At 42.8% G+C, this 16,520-nt stretch overlaps 4 protein-coding genes across 4 annotated transcripts; all 4 read left to right on the top strand.

The window, feature by feature from the left end:
• Positions 1–2,837, top strand: LOC120061935 (protocadherin alpha-3-like). Its single transcript, XM_039011719.1, has 2 exons — positions 1–2,388; positions 2,721–2,837. Exons 1-2 carry the CDS (start codon positions 1–3, stop codon positions 2,835–2,837), a joined length of 2,505 nt encoding a protein of 834 aa, XP_038867647.1.
• A 239-nt stretch (positions 2,838–3,076) lies between these two features.
• On the top strand, positions 3,077–9,477 carry LOC120061934 (protocadherin alpha-8-like). Its single transcript, XM_039011717.1, has 3 exons — positions 3,077–5,464; positions 7,902–8,693; positions 9,460–9,477. Exons 1-3 carry the CDS (start codon positions 3,077–3,079, stop codon positions 9,475–9,477), a joined length of 3,198 nt encoding a protein of 1,065 aa, XP_038867645.1.
• Positions 9,478–9,626: 149 nt separating this feature from the next.
• Positions 9,627–12,554, top strand: LOC120061933 (protocadherin alpha-2-like). Its single transcript, XM_039011716.1, has 2 exons — positions 9,627–11,996; positions 12,495–12,554. The coding sequence occupies exons 1-2, from the start codon at positions 9,627–9,629 to the stop codon at positions 12,552–12,554; spliced, it is 2,430 nt and encodes an 809-aa protein (XP_038867644.1).
• Positions 12,555–13,202: 648 nt separating this feature from the next.
• Positions 13,203–15,593, top strand: LOC120061932 (protocadherin alpha-3-like). Its single transcript, XM_039011715.1, has one exon. The coding sequence runs from the start codon at positions 13,203–13,205 to the stop codon at positions 15,591–15,593; it is 2,391 nt and encodes a 796-aa protein (XP_038867643.1).
• The last annotated feature ends 927 nt before the right edge of the window (positions 15,594–16,520 follow it).

The following is a 16,520-nucleotide window of genomic DNA, read 5'->3' as shown; positions in this document are numbered from 1 at the left end:
ATGATGTTTTTACCGAACAGAAGGAGCTCTGTTGTGACGTATGTAGTGCTTGTGCTGCTGGAGTGTTACTGGGAAGCGGTGTCTGGGCAGCTCTCCTACTCCGTCTCAGAGGAGGTAAACCCGGGGACTTCTGTGGGAAATATCGCTAAGGATCTAAACCTCAATGTCCTGGATTTGGAGTCGCGTATGTTTCAGATTGTCACCGGGTCCAAGAGAAAGTATTTCGAGGTAAATCTAAAGACTGGTGTTCTCTATGTGAATGAGAGAATAGACAGAGAAGAGCTCTGTGTGAAGGCTCCGAAATGTACCGTCAGTGTAGAGGCCGTTATAAACAGTCCGTTGAAGCTTTACCGTTTAGAAATCACTATTTTAGATGTTAATGATAATGCTCCGTCTTTTGCAGAAAAATCACAAAGTATGGACATTGCTGAGAGTACATTACCGGGAGCGAAATTCTCTCTTTTAGAAGCGTCTGATGTCGATGTTGGAAAGAATACTGTTAGCACATACAAGCTTAGTCCTAATGAATATTTCTCTCTTGATATTCACAAAGGGGGAGAGCGTGTATCTGCTGAGTTAGTGCTGCAGAAAGCTTTAGACCGAGAGAAACAGCCCGTTATTCAGCTCACACTGACCGCTGTTGATGGAGGAAATCCACCGAAGTCTGACACGTCAGAAATAAAAATTAATGTTTTAGATATTAATGATAACCGTCCCATATTCAGTAGCTCTTTGTATAAGACTCGTGTTTTCGAGAACGTGCCCATAGGAACAACAGTAATAAATGTGAATGCAAAGGATATCGATGAGGGGACAAACAGTGAAATAGTGTACTCCCTTAGAACTAAAGGTCAAGATCATATATTAGATAGATTTCAAATCGATTCTAAAACGGGAACTATCACAGTTAAAGGCACGGTTGATTTTGAGGAAAGTCCTGCTTTTGAGATTCATGCGCAGGCGAGTGACAGAGGCCAGCCCCCGATGGCAGCTCACTGTAAAGTGTTGGTAGAGGTGGTGGACCTTAACGACAATGCCCCTGAGCTCACTGTGACGTCACTCTTAGATACAGTGAAGGAGAACGCCAAGATGGGCACTGCTATTGCTCTCGTGTCCGTCCTCGATAAAGATGGTGGCAAAAATGGAGCGGTTCAATGTGAGGTCAAGAATAAGGTCCCTTTTAAATTAGAGACAAACTACAAAAACTATTATTCGTTAGTGGTCGATGGGCCTCTTGACAGAGAAAGCGCTTCTCAGTATAATGTTACCGTCATAGCTACGGATGAAGGGGCCCCGCCTCTCTCCAGCACCAGCGTTATTACTGTACACGTTTCTGATGTGAATGACAACGCTCCTCACTTCTCAGAACCCGTGATTAATGTTTATGTGAAAGAGAACAGTCCAGTAGATGTCATTAAAACCGTGTCTGCACTTGATTCTGACGTCAATGAAAATGGCCAAGTGACCTACTCATTATTAGAGAGAAACGGCAAATCAGCACCGCTGTCTACAATGGTTAATATCAACTCGGATACTGGAGATATAATCAGTCTGCAGTCTTTTAACTATGAGGAGATACAAACTTTCCAGTTTAAAGTTCAGGCCACAGACTCTGGTGTTCCTCCACTCAGCAGCAACGTGACTGTGAACGTTTTTATCCTGGATGAGAATGACAACAGTCCTGGGATTCTCGCGCCCTATTCTGAACACGGCTCCGTTAACGCTGAGAACGTTCCCTATTCTGCTGAAGCGGGCTACTTTGTGGCCAAGATCAGGGCTGTAGACGCCGACTCTGGCTACAATGCGCTGCTTTCTTATCACATCTCTGAGCCCAAGGGAACCAACCTCTTCCGAATCGGAACCAGCACCGGGGAACTAAGGACTAAGAGGCGAATGAGTGACAATGACCTGAAAACTCACCCGTTGGTCGTGTTGGTTTCTGATAACGGAGAACCCTCACTGTCAGCGACTGTGTCTATTGATGTAGTGGTGGTTGAAAGTACAGGTGAAATCCAGACTCAATTCAGAAATGTGCCGAGAAAGGAGGAGAACTTCTCTGATTTGAACCTGTATTTGCTGATCGCCATTTCCTCGGTGTCAGTGATATTTTTACTGAGCCTCATCAGTTTAATAGCTGTAAAATGCCACAGGACAGAGGACAGTTTCAGAAGGTACAGCGCCCCAGTGATCACCACACACCCTGACGGAAGCTGGTCTTACTCTAAATCTACTCAGCAGTATGACGTGTGTTTCAGCTCAGACACACTGAAGAGTGACGTAGTGGTTTTCCCCGCTCCGTATCCACCTGCAGATGCAGAACTGATCAGTATTAACGGAAATGACACGTTTAACAGGACTCAGACATTACCCAACAAAGAGGAGGTAAGATCTATAGTTTCACTTAACCCAGAAATCCATCCTTTAATTAGCCTTTTTTGTTGCTTTGTTGTGTGTCTCAATGTCTTTGGATGAAGTTGAACTTTTCTTCTCTATCTCATTTGCATGTTCAATTAAATAATAGACATCTTACTGCCGGTTCAAGTTGGAAAAATGCCGTACTCTTTTGCTCGCTGTCAAGATAGACATGCTGCCCATGGTTCTGAAATCTATCACCGTCTTGGCTACCTGCTTTTGCCTGTTGTTTCACGTAATGTACTGGATACGCTTTTTTTGCCCTGACTATGTTTTGTAGCTTTTCATATGAAACATCACATACATGCGTGCTCAGTAGTGATGGTCGTCATGCTTCTATTGTGTTTGGATGGGTGTCATGGAATGTGTTGGGATCTTCTGAGTTGCTGAAAGCTGGTACATTCCCCACGTGGCGTCACTGTTGACCGTGGCATTGAGATATTATTTCGAGTCTCGAGGTCCCTCCCAGTTTCAGAGAGTGAGGAGATTTTTGGGGGCTTTGTTATAAAGAGACGCAAGAAGAGAGAGAGACGGTGGTCTCAGGCCATACCGGTGTTTACCGCTTAGAAATTCAGCTGGATTTGATATATATATTTTCTATGCTAAGATTTTTTCAAGGATACTAATCTTTCGGATCTATGCGTTGCTGACTTTCGATGGAATTATGTTTTTACCGAACAGAAGGAGCTCTGTTGTGACGTATGTAGTGCTTGTGCTGCTGGAGTGTTACTGGGAAGCGGTGTCTGGGCAGCTCTCCTACTCCGTCTCAGAGGAGGTAAACCCGGGGACTTCTGTGGGAAATATCGCTAAGGATCTAAACCTTAATGTCCTGGATTTGGAGTCGCGTATGTTTCAGATTGTCACCGGGTCCAAGAGAAAGTATTTCGAGGTAAATCTAAAGACTGGTGTTCTCTATGTGAATGAGAGAATAGACAGAGAGGAGCTCTGTGTGAAGGCTCCGAAATGTACCGTCAGTGTAGAGGCCGTTATAAACAGTCCGTTGAAGCTTTACCGTCTAGAAATCACTATTTTAGATGTTAATGATAATGCTCCGTCGTTTAGTACGAAGTCACAGGTCTTAGATCTTACAGAAAACACTTTACCAGGGGCGAGGTTCCCACTGTCTGAAGCGTCAGATGTCGATAGTGGTAAAAATGCATTGGGCACATATAAGCTGAGCACAAATGATTATTTTTCTTTAGCGGTGCATAAGGGAGGAGAAAGTGTGTCTGCTGAGTTAGTGCTGCAGAAAGCGTTAGACCGAGAGAAACAGTCTGTTATAAAGCTCACACTGACCGCTATTGATGGTGGCAACCCACCGAGGTCGGCCACATCAGAGATTGTAGTTAATGTTTTGGACATCAATGATAATGCTCCAGTTTTTAGCAGTTATTTGTATAAGACTCGTGTTTTTGAAAACATTCCAATTGGCACGACAGTAATAACTCTGAATGCGACAGACGCAGACGAAGGAACACATGGTGAAATCGTTTACTCTCTAAGACAAAAAGACCAAGATTATGTGTTGAACATGTTTCAAATGAATCAACGGACTGGAGTGATAACAGTAAAAGGAAATATTGACTTCGAGAAAGACAATGCTTTTGAGCTCCGTATACAAGCTCATGATGGGGCACAACCCCCCATGACGTCTCACTCTAAATTATTGATAGAGGTTATGGATATGAATGACAATGCCCCTGAGCTCACTGTGACGTCACTCTTAGACACAGTGAAGGAGGACGCTAAGATGGGCACTGCCATCGCTCTAGTGTCAGTCCTCGATAAAGATGATGGCAAAAATGGAATAGTGGATTGTGATATTGTGAATACAGTCCCATTTAAACTGGAGACAAACTATAAAAACTATTATTCGTTAGTGGTCGACGGGCCTCTTGACAGGGAGAGTGCTTCTCAGTATAATGTCACCATCACAGCTACGGATGAAGGGACCCCGCCTCTCTCCAGCACCAGCGTTATTACTGTACACGTTTCTGATGTGAATGACAACGCTCCTCGCTTCTCAGAACCCGTGATTAATGTTTATGTGAAAGAGAACAGTCCGGTAGGAAATGTCATTAAAACCGTGTCTGCACTTGATTCTGACGTTAATGAAAATGGCCAAGTGACCTACTCATTATTAGAGAGAAACGGCAAATCAGCACCGCTGTCTACAATGGTTAATATCAACTCGGATACTGGAGATATAATCAGTCTGCAGTCTTTTAACTATGAGGAGATACAAACTTTCCAGTTCAAAGTTCAGGCCACAGACTCTGGTGTTCCTCCACTCAGCAGCAACGTGACTGTGAACGTTTTTATCCTGGATGAGAATGACAACAGTCCTGGGATTCTCGCGCCCTATTCTGAACACGGCTCCGTTAACGCTGAGAACGTTCCCTATTCTGCTGAAGCGGGCTACTTTGTGGCCAAGATCAGGGCTGTAGACGCCGACTCTGGCTACAATGCGCTGCTTTCTTATCACATCTCTGAGCCCAAGGGAACCAACCTCTTCCGAATCGGAACCAGCACCGGGGAACTAAGGACTAAGAGGAGAATGAGTGACAATGACCTGAAAACTCACCCGTTGGTCGTGTTGGTTTCTGATAACGGGGAACCCTCACTGTCAGCGACTGTGTCTATTGATGTAGTGGTGGTTGAAAGTACAGGTGAAATCCAGACTCAATTCAGAAATGTGCCGAGAAAGGAGGAGAACTTCTCTGATTTGAACCTGTATTTGCTGATCGCCATTGCCTCGGTGTCAGTGATATTTTTACTGAGCCTCATCAGTTTAATAGCAGTAAAATGCCACAGGACAGAGGACAGTTTCAGAAGGTACAGCGCCCCAGTGATCACCACACACCCTGACGGAAGCTGGTCTTACTCTAAATCTACTCAGCAGTATGACGTGTGTTTCAGCTCAGACACACTGAAGAGTGACGTAGTGGTTTTCCCCGCTCCGTATCCACCTGCAGATGCAGAACTGATCAGTATTAACGGAAATGACACGTTTAACAGGACTCAGACATTACCCCACAAAGAGGAGGTAAGAGTAATAGACTGCACTAATATTTATATATGTTTCATTCATAGGTATGATACATGTGTTTTCATGGTCAATTTAGTGTTTGATGTCATAAAATTATATATATATTAGCATAAATAGCTAGGTCAATGTGCAAAATAACCTTTCCGTGAACGGGAGGTCACTGTCCATGGTGCTGAAACGTTCATTGGTCTTCTGTTTTGGGTGGTAAAGGACTATTTGTAATTTTGCTATTATGTATTGACAGTGGAATTTGACTCTTCTAGTGTTGTAGAAAATTGGTTTAAATTATATTTTTTATCTCTCTACTTGTCTCCCCCTTGAAAACGACATCTGGCAGTTTCCTATATTGACAATCAAATGGGTTTATTGACTCCCTAACATCTGTCCTTTTTACAAACCTTTATCAGCACTGTTTCTACCTGACTAAGTAGTCATTTAATCATTACATGTTTTTCACTTCACATTATGCACTTCTTATCAGGAGCACGTGTATTCAAATTGGACGAAATCACGTGATGGTTTCAGATTTGAGACATTGGTCACTGATTAATATACAGTCATATTTGGCATTTCCTGACTACCATCACAAAAGTCAGTGATATCAATAAAAACAATCAAAAAGCAACACATGGTGGCGCTGTAGACCACAGATCGGAGAGAAGTCACTGATAATCCAAGACTCCTCCTCTGAATAAAATACAATCGACGCCTGTCCCGAGCGCATTGTCATGAGAAACACTCGAATGATCGTGAGACGGATGGCTGGGTTGTGTGGATCTCTATCATAACGGATTTTTGTGGTTTTAATGGATACGCCCTATGTGACTTTAATTCTGATATAATTTGTTTTATACAAGAAGCAATGGGTCGTCGAAGACAAAGAGAACGCGTTTGGATTCAGTGCGTCGCGTTGCTTTGTTTATTTGACTGGTCTGCAGCGCAGATCTCTTACTCCGTTTCAGAGGAGGTGGACAAAGGCACGTTTGTGGGGAATCTGGCTAAGGACTTAAACCTTAATGTTCAGGAACTGGAGTCGAGGGGTCTGAGGATTGTATCCGGACATAGCAAGATGTATTTTGAGGCTAATTTGAAAACGGGGAATCTGTATGTTAACGAGAGAATTGACAGAGAGGAGCTTTGTCCGAATACGGTAAAGTGCTCTTTAAACATAGAGGCCATATTGAGCCACCCAATGCTTCTCCACCGAATACAGGTGAATATTTTAGACATCAATGACAATGCGCCGGCCTTTGATGAAACATTGCACACATTTAATATATCTGAGTCATCATCAAAGGGCGAACGATATTTGCTTCCGCTCGCAGTTGATTCAGATACGGGTAGTAACTCGGTAAACAGCTACAAGCTGAGCCCGAATGAACACTTCTCCCTGGATGTACAGAGCGGTGGAGAGCAGAGTGTGTCTGCTGAGTTAGTGCTGCAGAAAGCTTTAGACCGAGAGAAACAGCCCGTTATCCAGCTCACACTGACCGCTATAGATGGAGGAAAACCTCCAAGATCCGGGACTTTACAGATCATTGTCAATGTGATTGATGCAAATGATAATTCTCCCACTTTTAGCAAACCGCTGTATAAGGTCCGAGTAAATGAAAATGCTCCGTTTGGAACTGTAGTAATAAAACTTATTGCCACAGATTTAGATGAAGGGTTTAACGGTAAGATTGAATATTCCTTTATCAAACGCGCGAACTTGAACCCGTCTGTTTTATTTGATATAAATTCAGAAACAGGTGAAATTATGGTCAGGGGAAATTTGGATTATGAGGGAAGTCCTGCATATGAAATTCGAGTGCAGGCGACAGACCAAGGCTCCTCCCCCCGTAGTGCACACGGTAAAGTGTTAGTTGAAGTTATTGATGTCAATGACAATGTCCCTGAAATATTGGTGACGTCACTCATGAGCCCAGTCAAAGAGGACGCTGAGATAGGGACCGTGGTCGCCTTGGTGACAGTAACTGATAAAGATGGGGGGGAAAACGCCCTCACCAACTGTAAGCTTGTTGGGTCTGTTCCTTTTAAGTTGAGATCGAACTACAAAAACTATTATTCCTTAGTGGTCGACGGGCCTCTTGACAGAGAGAGCGCTTCTCAGTATAATGTCACCATCACAGCTACGGATGAAGGGACTCCGCCTCTCTCCAGCACCAGCGTTATTACTGTACACGTTTCTGATGTGAATGACAACGCTCCTCGCTTCTCAGAACCCATGATTAATGTTTATGTGAAAGAGAACAGTCCGGTAGGAGACGTCATTTTTACGACGTCTGCTTTTGACCCAGATTCAGATGAAAATACAAAGATGACGTATTCATTATTAGATAAAAGGGTTTCAATATCATCATCTGTAAATATAAACTCGGATACTGGAGATATAATCAGTCTGCAGTCTTTTAACTATGAGGAGATACAAACTTTCCAGTTTAAAGTTCAGGCCACAGACTCTGGTGTTCCTCCACTCAGCAGCAACGTGACTGTGAACGTTTTTATCCTGGATGAGAATGACAACAGTCCTGGGATTCTCGCGCCCTATTCTGAACACGGCTCCGTTAACGCTGAGAACGTTCCCTATTCTGCTGAAGCGGGCTACTTTGTGGCCAAGATCAGGGCTGTAGACGCCGACTCTGGCTACAATGCGCTGCTTTCTTATCACATCTCTGAGCCCAAGGGAACCAACCTCTTCCGAATCGGAACCAGCACCGGGGAACTAAGGACTAAGAGGCGAATGAGTGACAATGACCTGAAAACTCACCCGTTGGTCGTGTTGGTTTCTGATAACGGAGAACCCTCACTGTCAGCGACTGTGTCTATTGATGTAGTGGTGGTTGAAAGTACAGGTGAAATCCAGACTCAATTCAAAAATGTGCCGAGAAAGGAGGAGAACTTCTCTGATTTGAACCTGTATTTGTTGATCTCCATTGCCTCGGTGTCAGTGATATTTTTACTGAGCCTCATCAGTTTAATAGCTGTAAAATGCCACAGGACAGAGGACAGTTTCAGAAGGTACAGCGCCCCAGTGATCACCACACACCCTGACGGAAGCTGGTCTTACTCGAAATCTACTCAGCAGTATGACGTGTGTTTCAGCTCAGACACACTGAAGAGTGACATGGTGGTTTTCCCCGCTCCGTATCCACCTGCAGATGCAGAACTGATCAGTATTAACGGAAATGACACGTTTAACAGGACTCAGACATTACCCAACAAAGAGGAGGTAAGATCTATTGACAATTTTTTTCTTTTTTGTCTCAAAACGCAAGAAAGTTCCGTATTGTAGCAGTTGTCAAAATGACAGACATTTGTCAAAAGCTTATATGGTATCATGAGGTCAGTTAGTTTATATGGTAGTAGCTGTGTTGTAATATATCGTTTGAAAACATGTATTATATATTGGCTTGACGTCAGACGAATTGTTGTTTGGACATTGCTGTGAAATTCCGGAATCTGTCAAAGTTGCTGAAATGGTTTTCAGGGGTAGAGGCCTATTTTGATACATGCTTTTCGTTGTTGAAAGTGCAATGCATTCATTCAAGTGATTTGTGTATTTTTAATCTAACAATCCATTTGTATATTTTGTGATTCCGTTTCTTTTAAGTCGATAATACTTTATTTGGTTTCTTGACTGCTCGAAAGCTTTGATCATGTCCACTTTCAACTCCGCCACTGTGTACGACTATCAATACTCATTTGAAGTGTTCCCCATTGTTTGTTCCCACATCTGTACTACTTATCATGAGTACGTGTATTCGAAATGAACTGTTTGATGCATGAAGGGATTGATTAACATTTGAGTCAACGTTGCTCGCTGGTTTCTCTCAGTTATCTTTTAATATGTGGTTACTATCGCAATAAGTCATACTATGGTATATAAAATGAAACGAAACAAATAAATAGTAACACATGGTGTCGCTATAGACCACAGATAGGAAAGAAGTCATTAATATCCTAAGACTCTAATTCTCTCTCTCTCTCAAAAAAAGAACTGCGTCAGCCACTAGTCTCGAGCGTATTGTGAGGATAAACTCTCGAATAGTGGTGAGACGGAGAGGGCTGGGCTGTACAGGATCTCTGGCATATAACGGAATATTCGAGAGTTTTCATGGGTACAAAACCATTACTTGGATTCAGTTGTTTTATACAAGCAGCGATGGGTCGTCGAAGACAAAGAGAACGCGTTTGGATTCAGTGCGTCGCGTTGCTTTGTTTATTTGACTGGTCTGCAGCGCAGATCTCTTACTCCGTTTCAGAGGAGGTGGACAAAGGCACGTTTGTGGGGAATCTGGCTAAGGATTTAAACCTTAATGTTCACGAACTGGAGTCGAGGGGTCTAATGATTGTATCAGGACATAGTAAGAGCTATTTCGAGGCTAATTTGAAGACAGGAATTATGTTCGTTGAGGAGAGAATAGACAGAGAGGAGCTTTGTCCAAATACGGTGAAGTGCTCCTTAAATATAGAAGCTATATTGAGCCATCCTACCCAGCTCCACCGGGTTGAAATTGATATTTTAGACATAAATGATAATGCTCCATCTTTCCTCGAAAGAATACATATACTTAATATCACCGAGGCGGCATTTCCTGGTGAGCGATATCCACTACCGATAGCGAATGACGCAGATACGGGCAGTAACTCGGTAAACAGCTACAAGCTGAGCCCGAATGAACACTTTTCCCTGGATGTACAGAGCGGTGGAGAGCAGAGTTTGTCTGCTGAGTTAGTGCTGCAGAAAGCTTTAGACCGAGAGAAACAGCCTGTTATCCAGCTCACACTGACCGCTATAGATGGAGGAAAACCTCCAAGATCCGGGACATTACTGATCACAGTAAATGTGGAAGACGTTAATGATAATGCACCTTCATTTAGCAAACCGCTTTATAAGGTTAGTGTTCCTGAAAACGTTTCATCTGGTACAGCAATAATAACTCTCACCGCGACGGATCTTGACGAGGGCGTAAATAGCGAGATTATGTACTCACTGATAGGTCGAGGTAGTTTAAGCCACTCCGATACATTTGCTATAAATTCAGATACAGGTATAATTACTGTTAAGAAAACTATGGACCATGAGGTAACTGCCGCCTATGAAATTCGGGCTGAGGCGATGGACCGAGGGCACTCCTCACGGAAAACGTATTGCAAAGTGTTAGTAGAAGTTATTGATGTCAATGACAATGTCCCTGAAATATCAGTGACGTCCCTCATCAGCCCAGTCAACGAGGATGCTGAGATAGGGACAGTGGTTGCCTTGGTGACAGTAACTGATAAAGATGGAGGTAAAAACGGCCTCACCAATTGTAAGCTTATTGGGTCTGTTCCATTCAAATTGAAATCGAACTACAAAAACTATTATACATTAGTGGTTGATGGGCCTCTTGACAGAGAGAGTGCTTCTCAGTATAATGTCACCATCACAGCTACGGATGAAGGGACCCCGCCTCTCTCCAGCACCAGCGTTATTACTGTGCAGGTTTCTGATGTAAATGACAACGCTCCTCGCTTCTCAGAACCTGTGATTAATATTTATGTGAAAGAGAACAGTCCGGTAGGAGACGTCATTTATACGATGTCTGCTTTTGACCCAGATTCAGATGAAAATGCAAAGATGACGTATTCATTATTAAATACAAGTGTTCCAATATCATCATCTGTAAATATAAACTCAGATAATGGAGATATAATCAGTCTGCAGTCTTTTAACTATGAGGAGATACAAACTTTCCAGTTCAAGGTTCAGGCCACAGACTCTGGTGTTCCTCCACTCAGCAGCAACGTGACTGTGAACGTTTTTATCCTGGATGAGAATGACAACAGTCCTGGGATTCTCGCGCCCTATTCTGAACACGGCTCCGTTAACACTGAGAACGTTCCCTATTCTGCTGAAGCGGGCTACTTTGTGGCCAAGATCAGGGCTGTAGACGCCGACTCTGGCTACAATGCGCTGCTTTCTTATCACATCTCTGAGCCCAAGGGAACCAACCTCTTCCGAATCGGAACCAGCACCGGGGAACTGAGGACTAAGAGGAGAATGAGTGACAATGACCTGAAAACTCACCCGTTGGTAGTGTTGGTTTCTGATAACGGAGAACCCTCACTGTCAGCGACTGTGTCTATTGATGTAGTGGTGGTTGAAAGTACAGGTGAAATCCAGACTCAATTCAGAAATGTGCCGAGAAAGGAGGAGAACTTCTCTGATTTGAACCTGGATTTGCTGATCGCCATTGCCTCCGTGTCAGTGATATTTTTACTGAGCCTCATCAGTTTAATAGCTGTAAAATGCCACAGGACAGAGGACAGTTTCAGAAGGTACAGCGCCCCAATGATCACCACACACCCTGACGGAAGCTGGTCTTACTCTAAATCTACTCAGCAGTATGACGTGTGTTACAGTTCAGACACACTGAAGAGTGACGTAGTGGTTTTCCCCGCTCCGTATCCACCTGCAGATGCAGAACTGATCAGTATTAATGGAAATGACACGTTTAACAGGACTCAGACATTACCCAACAAAGAGGAGGTAAGATCTATTGACTATTTTTCTGTTGAATTATATCTGAATTACTCCACTGATCTCCTTGCAGTCAAATAATATTGTTTTATAAATTACTCTTACCTTGAAAAAAGCCATCCATACATTGGTTTTGTTTTGCACTGTGCGTCTGGCCTTCTTTCTTCATTGAGCGAGTTTTGCTGTCCGTGGTTCTGAAAGCATGCTATACTTCAGAGCTGAGGATTCGTATTGATCTATAACATATGATTTGACTTCTATGGCGCTGTACAATAGTGTTGCGCTTCAGGAATGTGTAATCTGAATGTGAAATCTGTCAAATCACATTACACATTGTATGTAGGGTATTTTGAGAAAATAGACAGGAGTGTATACAATGTATTGGAAATATACAGTTACATCATGTTGCAGCTTAATCATACAGCTACACGATTACTATTAACGTTGTCAGCCTAAAGGTCCGTGCTGTATATTTATCCATTTCAAAGTGTATATTTCTTCCCTAAGGTAAAGTATTACCAAGTGCTGTCCATGGCGCAGCAACCGTTGTTGCTCTTTGCTAATTAGGGGCATTGTTCTTTTTTGGATGGATTCTTGTCACTGGTGTAATGGAATAGATGCAAAGTGGTCATTTACGTTAGAGAAAAATATTTCAGCAATCTTGACAATATCACAATGTTTACCTCTTGAGCTCTGTACATCAATGTGTGCCTCTGTTATGGCTTCTGTCATTGTTATCAAAACATTACTATCTGAACACATATTTCATTATGTTAGGTTGACTTTCCTTCAGCTACTTTCCCTGTGTTTTGCCATGACTAGAACCCGTGTCCTTTTAATACACAGGCATTTCGGGTAGTGAATGTCCAACACGATACTGGAGTTTATCCTAGTATTCTAACAAGTGAAATGATAATAACACGTGAAATAGTATACATTCTTATTTAACATGAGTAATATAGACTATGTACAACATTACACATGGTGTCGCTATAGACCACAGAAATTAATGTAGTCGCTTATATTCTATGACTCCTCCTCTCTGAATGAGAAAAAGACTTGCGTCATCAGTCCCGAGAGCTTTGTCAAAATAAACACTCGATTGGTGGTGAGACGGAAATGGCTGGGCTGTTCACGGTCTCTATAACGGATTTTTTAGTTTTCAAGCATATGCCACTATTTTCTGTTGGACTAATTCATTTTGTACAAGCAGCGATGGGTCGTCGAAGACAAAGAGAACGCGTTTGGATTCAGTGCGTCGCGTTGCTTTGTTTATTTGACTGGTCTGCAGCGCAGATCTCTTACTCCGTTTCAGAGGAGGTGGACAAAGGCACGTTTGTGGGGAATCTCGCTAAGGATTTAAACCTTAATGTTCACGAACTGGAATCGAGGGGTCTAAGGATTGTATCAGGACAGAGTAAGACGTATTTTGAGGCAAATTTGAAAACGGGGATTCTATTCGTTAACGAGAGGATAGACAGAGAGGAGCTTTGTCCGAATATGGTAAAGTGCTCTTTAAACATACAGGCCATATTGAGCCATCCAATGCTTCTCCACCGCATTGAGCTGAATATTACTGATATTAACGACAATGCTCCGTCTTTTCTTGAAAAAATACATAATTTGAATGTTACTGAATTAGCTTCTCCCGGTGAGAGATACCTGCTACCAATAGCGAATGACGCAGATACGGGCAGTAACTCGGTAAACAGCTACAAGCTGAGCCCGAATGAACACTTCTCCCTGGATGTACAGAGCGGTGGAGAGCAGAGTGTGTCTGCTGAGTTAGTGCTGCAGAAAGCTTTAGACCGAGAGAAACAGCCCGTTATCCAGCTCACACTGACCGCTGTAGATGGAGGAAAACCTCCTAGATCCGGGACATTACTGATCATTGTCAACGTAATAGATGTCAATGATAACTCTCCATTTTTTTCCCGGCCGCTTTACAAAGTACGTGTCCATGAAAATGCACATTTTGGGACAGCTATACTAACTCTCTTTGCAACAGATTTAGACGAGGGCTTAAATAGTAAAATAGTGTACTCTTTCTTTAAACGGGGTAATTGGGACCCATCCATTATGTTTAGCATCAATTCAGACACGGGTGAACTTACAATAAAAGGCCATTTGGATTATGAAGAAAGTCCTTCATACGAAATAAGAGTTCAAGCGACCGATCAAGGGCATTCTCGTCGTAGTGCACACGGTAAAGTATTAGTTGAAGTTATTGATGTCAATGACAATTCTCCAAAAATCTCAGTAACGTCACTCATGAGTCCAGTGAAAGAGGATGCTGAGATAGGGACAGTGGTCGCCTTGGTGACAGTGACAGATAAAGATAGTAGTAAAAATGGCATCACCAACTGTAAACTTACTGGGTCTGTTCCTTTTAAACTAAAGTCGAACTATAAAAACGATTATTCTTTAGTGGTTGATGGGCCTCTGGACAGAGAGAGCGAATCTCAGTACAATGTCACTATCACGGCTACGGATGAAGGGACCCCGCCTCTCTCCAGCACCAGCGATATTACTATATACGTTTCTGATGTGAATGACAACGCTCCTCGCTTCTCAGGACCCGTGATTAATGTTTATGTGAAAGAGAACAGTCCGGTAGGAGACGTCATTTTTACAAGTTCAGCTTTTGATCGAGATTCCGAAGAAAACGCAAAGATTAGGTATACATTATTAGATACAAGTAAGTCAATATCTTCATCTGTAAAAATAAACTCGGATACTGGAGATATAATCAGTCTGCAGTCTTTTAACTATGAGGAGATACAAACTTTCCAGTTTAAAGTTCAGGCCACAGACTCTGGTGTTCCTCCACTCAGCAGCAACGTGACTGTGAACGTTTTTATCCTGGATGAGAATGACAACAGTCCTGGGATTCTCGCGCCCTATTCTGAACACGGCTCCGTTAACACTGAGAACGTTCCCTATTCTGCTGAAGCGGGCTACTTTGTGGCCAAGATCAGGGCTGTAGACGCCGACTCTGGCTACAATGCGCTGCTTTCTTATCACATCTCTGAGCCCAAGGGAACCAACCTCTTCCGAATCGGAACCAGCACCGGGGAACTGAGGACTAAGAGGCGAATGAGTGACAATGACCTGAAAACTCACCCGTTGGTCGTGTTGGTTTCTGATAACGGAGAACCCTCACTGTCAGCGACTGTGTCTATTGATGTAGTGGTGGTTGAAAGTACAGGTGAAATCCAGACTCAATTCAGAAATGTGCCGAGAAAGGAGGAGAACTTCTCTGATTTGAACCTGTATTTGCTGATCGCCATTGCCTCGGTGTCAGTGATATTTTTACTGAGCCTCATCAGTTTAATAGCTGTAAAATGCCACAGGACAGACGACAGTTTCAGAAGGTACAGCGCCCCAATGATCACCACACACCCTGACGGAAGCTGGTCTTACTCTAAATCTACTCAGCAGTATGACGTGTGTTTCAGCTCAGACACACTGAAGAGTGACGTAGTGGTTTTCCCCGCTCCGTATCCACCTGCAGATGCAGAACTGATCAGTATTAACGGAAATGACACGTTTAACAGGACTCAGACATTACCCAACAAAGAGGAGGTAAGATCTGTACACAAATGAGCCTATGTATCTATTGCATCATACCTGCATCATACCTGCATTACTCATTTGAACTCCTTGCAGTAAATAATATTGTTTCTTCCACTTCAAAAACAGCATTCCACTCTAAAGTTGTCCTATTGACTTTGTTATGCATTATGCGTATGTCCTCCTTGCTTGATAGAGCGATTGTTGCTGGCCATGGTTTTGAAAGCGCGCCAAACTTCAGAGCTGTAGATGTAATGCTCTATGACGTGTGAATTGCTTTCTATGTCGCTGTGCAATATTGTTGTGCCTCGTGAAGGTGTAAAACCTCAGCAAATTGTATGTATCTTTTCTGATGACATAGGCAGGGACGTATGGGAAATATACACATCATGTTACAGATTAATATTATAGGCTACGCAATTACCCTTAACATTGTCAGCTTAAATGGTGTATACTTAATCTTTATCCATTTCAACAGTATATATTTGTTTCCAAAGTTCTATGTTCAGCAGGCGATGAAATCTTACCGAGTGCTCTCCGTGGTGCTGAAACCATTATTGCTTATTGCTGATTTGGGGACTGTTATTTTTAGATTGATGCTTGTCACTGATGTATTGGAACTGATGCAACGTGGTAATTTGCTTTGTATAATTTGTTTTGCTGTCTTGGTATTATACTGTTAACCCTATAGCTTTTCAGATGTCACTGTCCCTTGTGTGGCTTTGCTCCGCGTTACTCGTCCTTGATTGTTATAGTTTCTGTCATTCTAATCAGAACATGACGACGTGAATATTTATTTCATTAGATGAGATTGTTTATTTTGCTACGCTCCCTGGGTTTTGCATTGGACGTTCGTCCATTTAAACACATAGGCCTTTCGTGTGGTAAATATCCAGCACGATGTTGTCTGCTGGACTTTATCTCACTATTCTAACAAGTCTAATAATGAACATTCTTCTT

Source organism: Salvelinus namaycush, chromosome 17 (assembly GCF_016432855.1).
Source record: "Salvelinus namaycush isolate Seneca chromosome 17, SaNama_1.0, whole genome shotgun sequence".
Classification (NCBI taxonomy): domain Eukaryota; kingdom Metazoa; phylum Chordata; class Actinopteri; order Salmoniformes; family Salmonidae; genus Salvelinus; species Salvelinus namaycush.
The sequence above is the reverse complement of the archived record's forward strand: the minus strand, read 5'-3'. Positions and strand labels throughout refer to the sequence as shown.

Coding starts and splice junctions, on each gene's coding strand:
- LOC120061935 (XM_039011719.1), top strand. CDS start 1: ATGATGTTTTTACCGAACAGAAGGAGCTCTGTTGTGACGTATGTAGTG. Junction 2,389..2,720: donor CCAACAAAGAGGAGGTAAGA/TCTATAGTTTCA, acceptor TCACATACATGC/GTGCTCAGTAGTGATGGTCG.
- LOC120061934 (XM_039011717.1), top strand. CDS start 3,077: ATGTTTTTACCGAACAGAAGGAGCTCTGTTGTGACGTATGTAGTGCTT. Junction 5,465..7,901: donor CCCACAAAGAGGAGGTAAGA/GTAATAGACTGC, acceptor CAAACTTTCCAG/TTTAAAGTTCAGGCCACAGA.
- LOC120061933 (XM_039011716.1), top strand. CDS start 9,627: ATGGGTCGTCGAAGACAAAGAGAACGCGTTTGGATTCAGTGCGTCGCG. Junction 11,997..12,494: donor CATTACCCAACAAAGAGGAG/GTAAGATCTATT, acceptor TTCTTCCCTAAG/GTAAAGTATTACCAAGTGCT.
- LOC120061932 (XM_039011715.1), top strand. CDS start 13,203: ATGGGTCGTCGAAGACAAAGAGAACGCGTTTGGATTCAGTGCGTCGCG.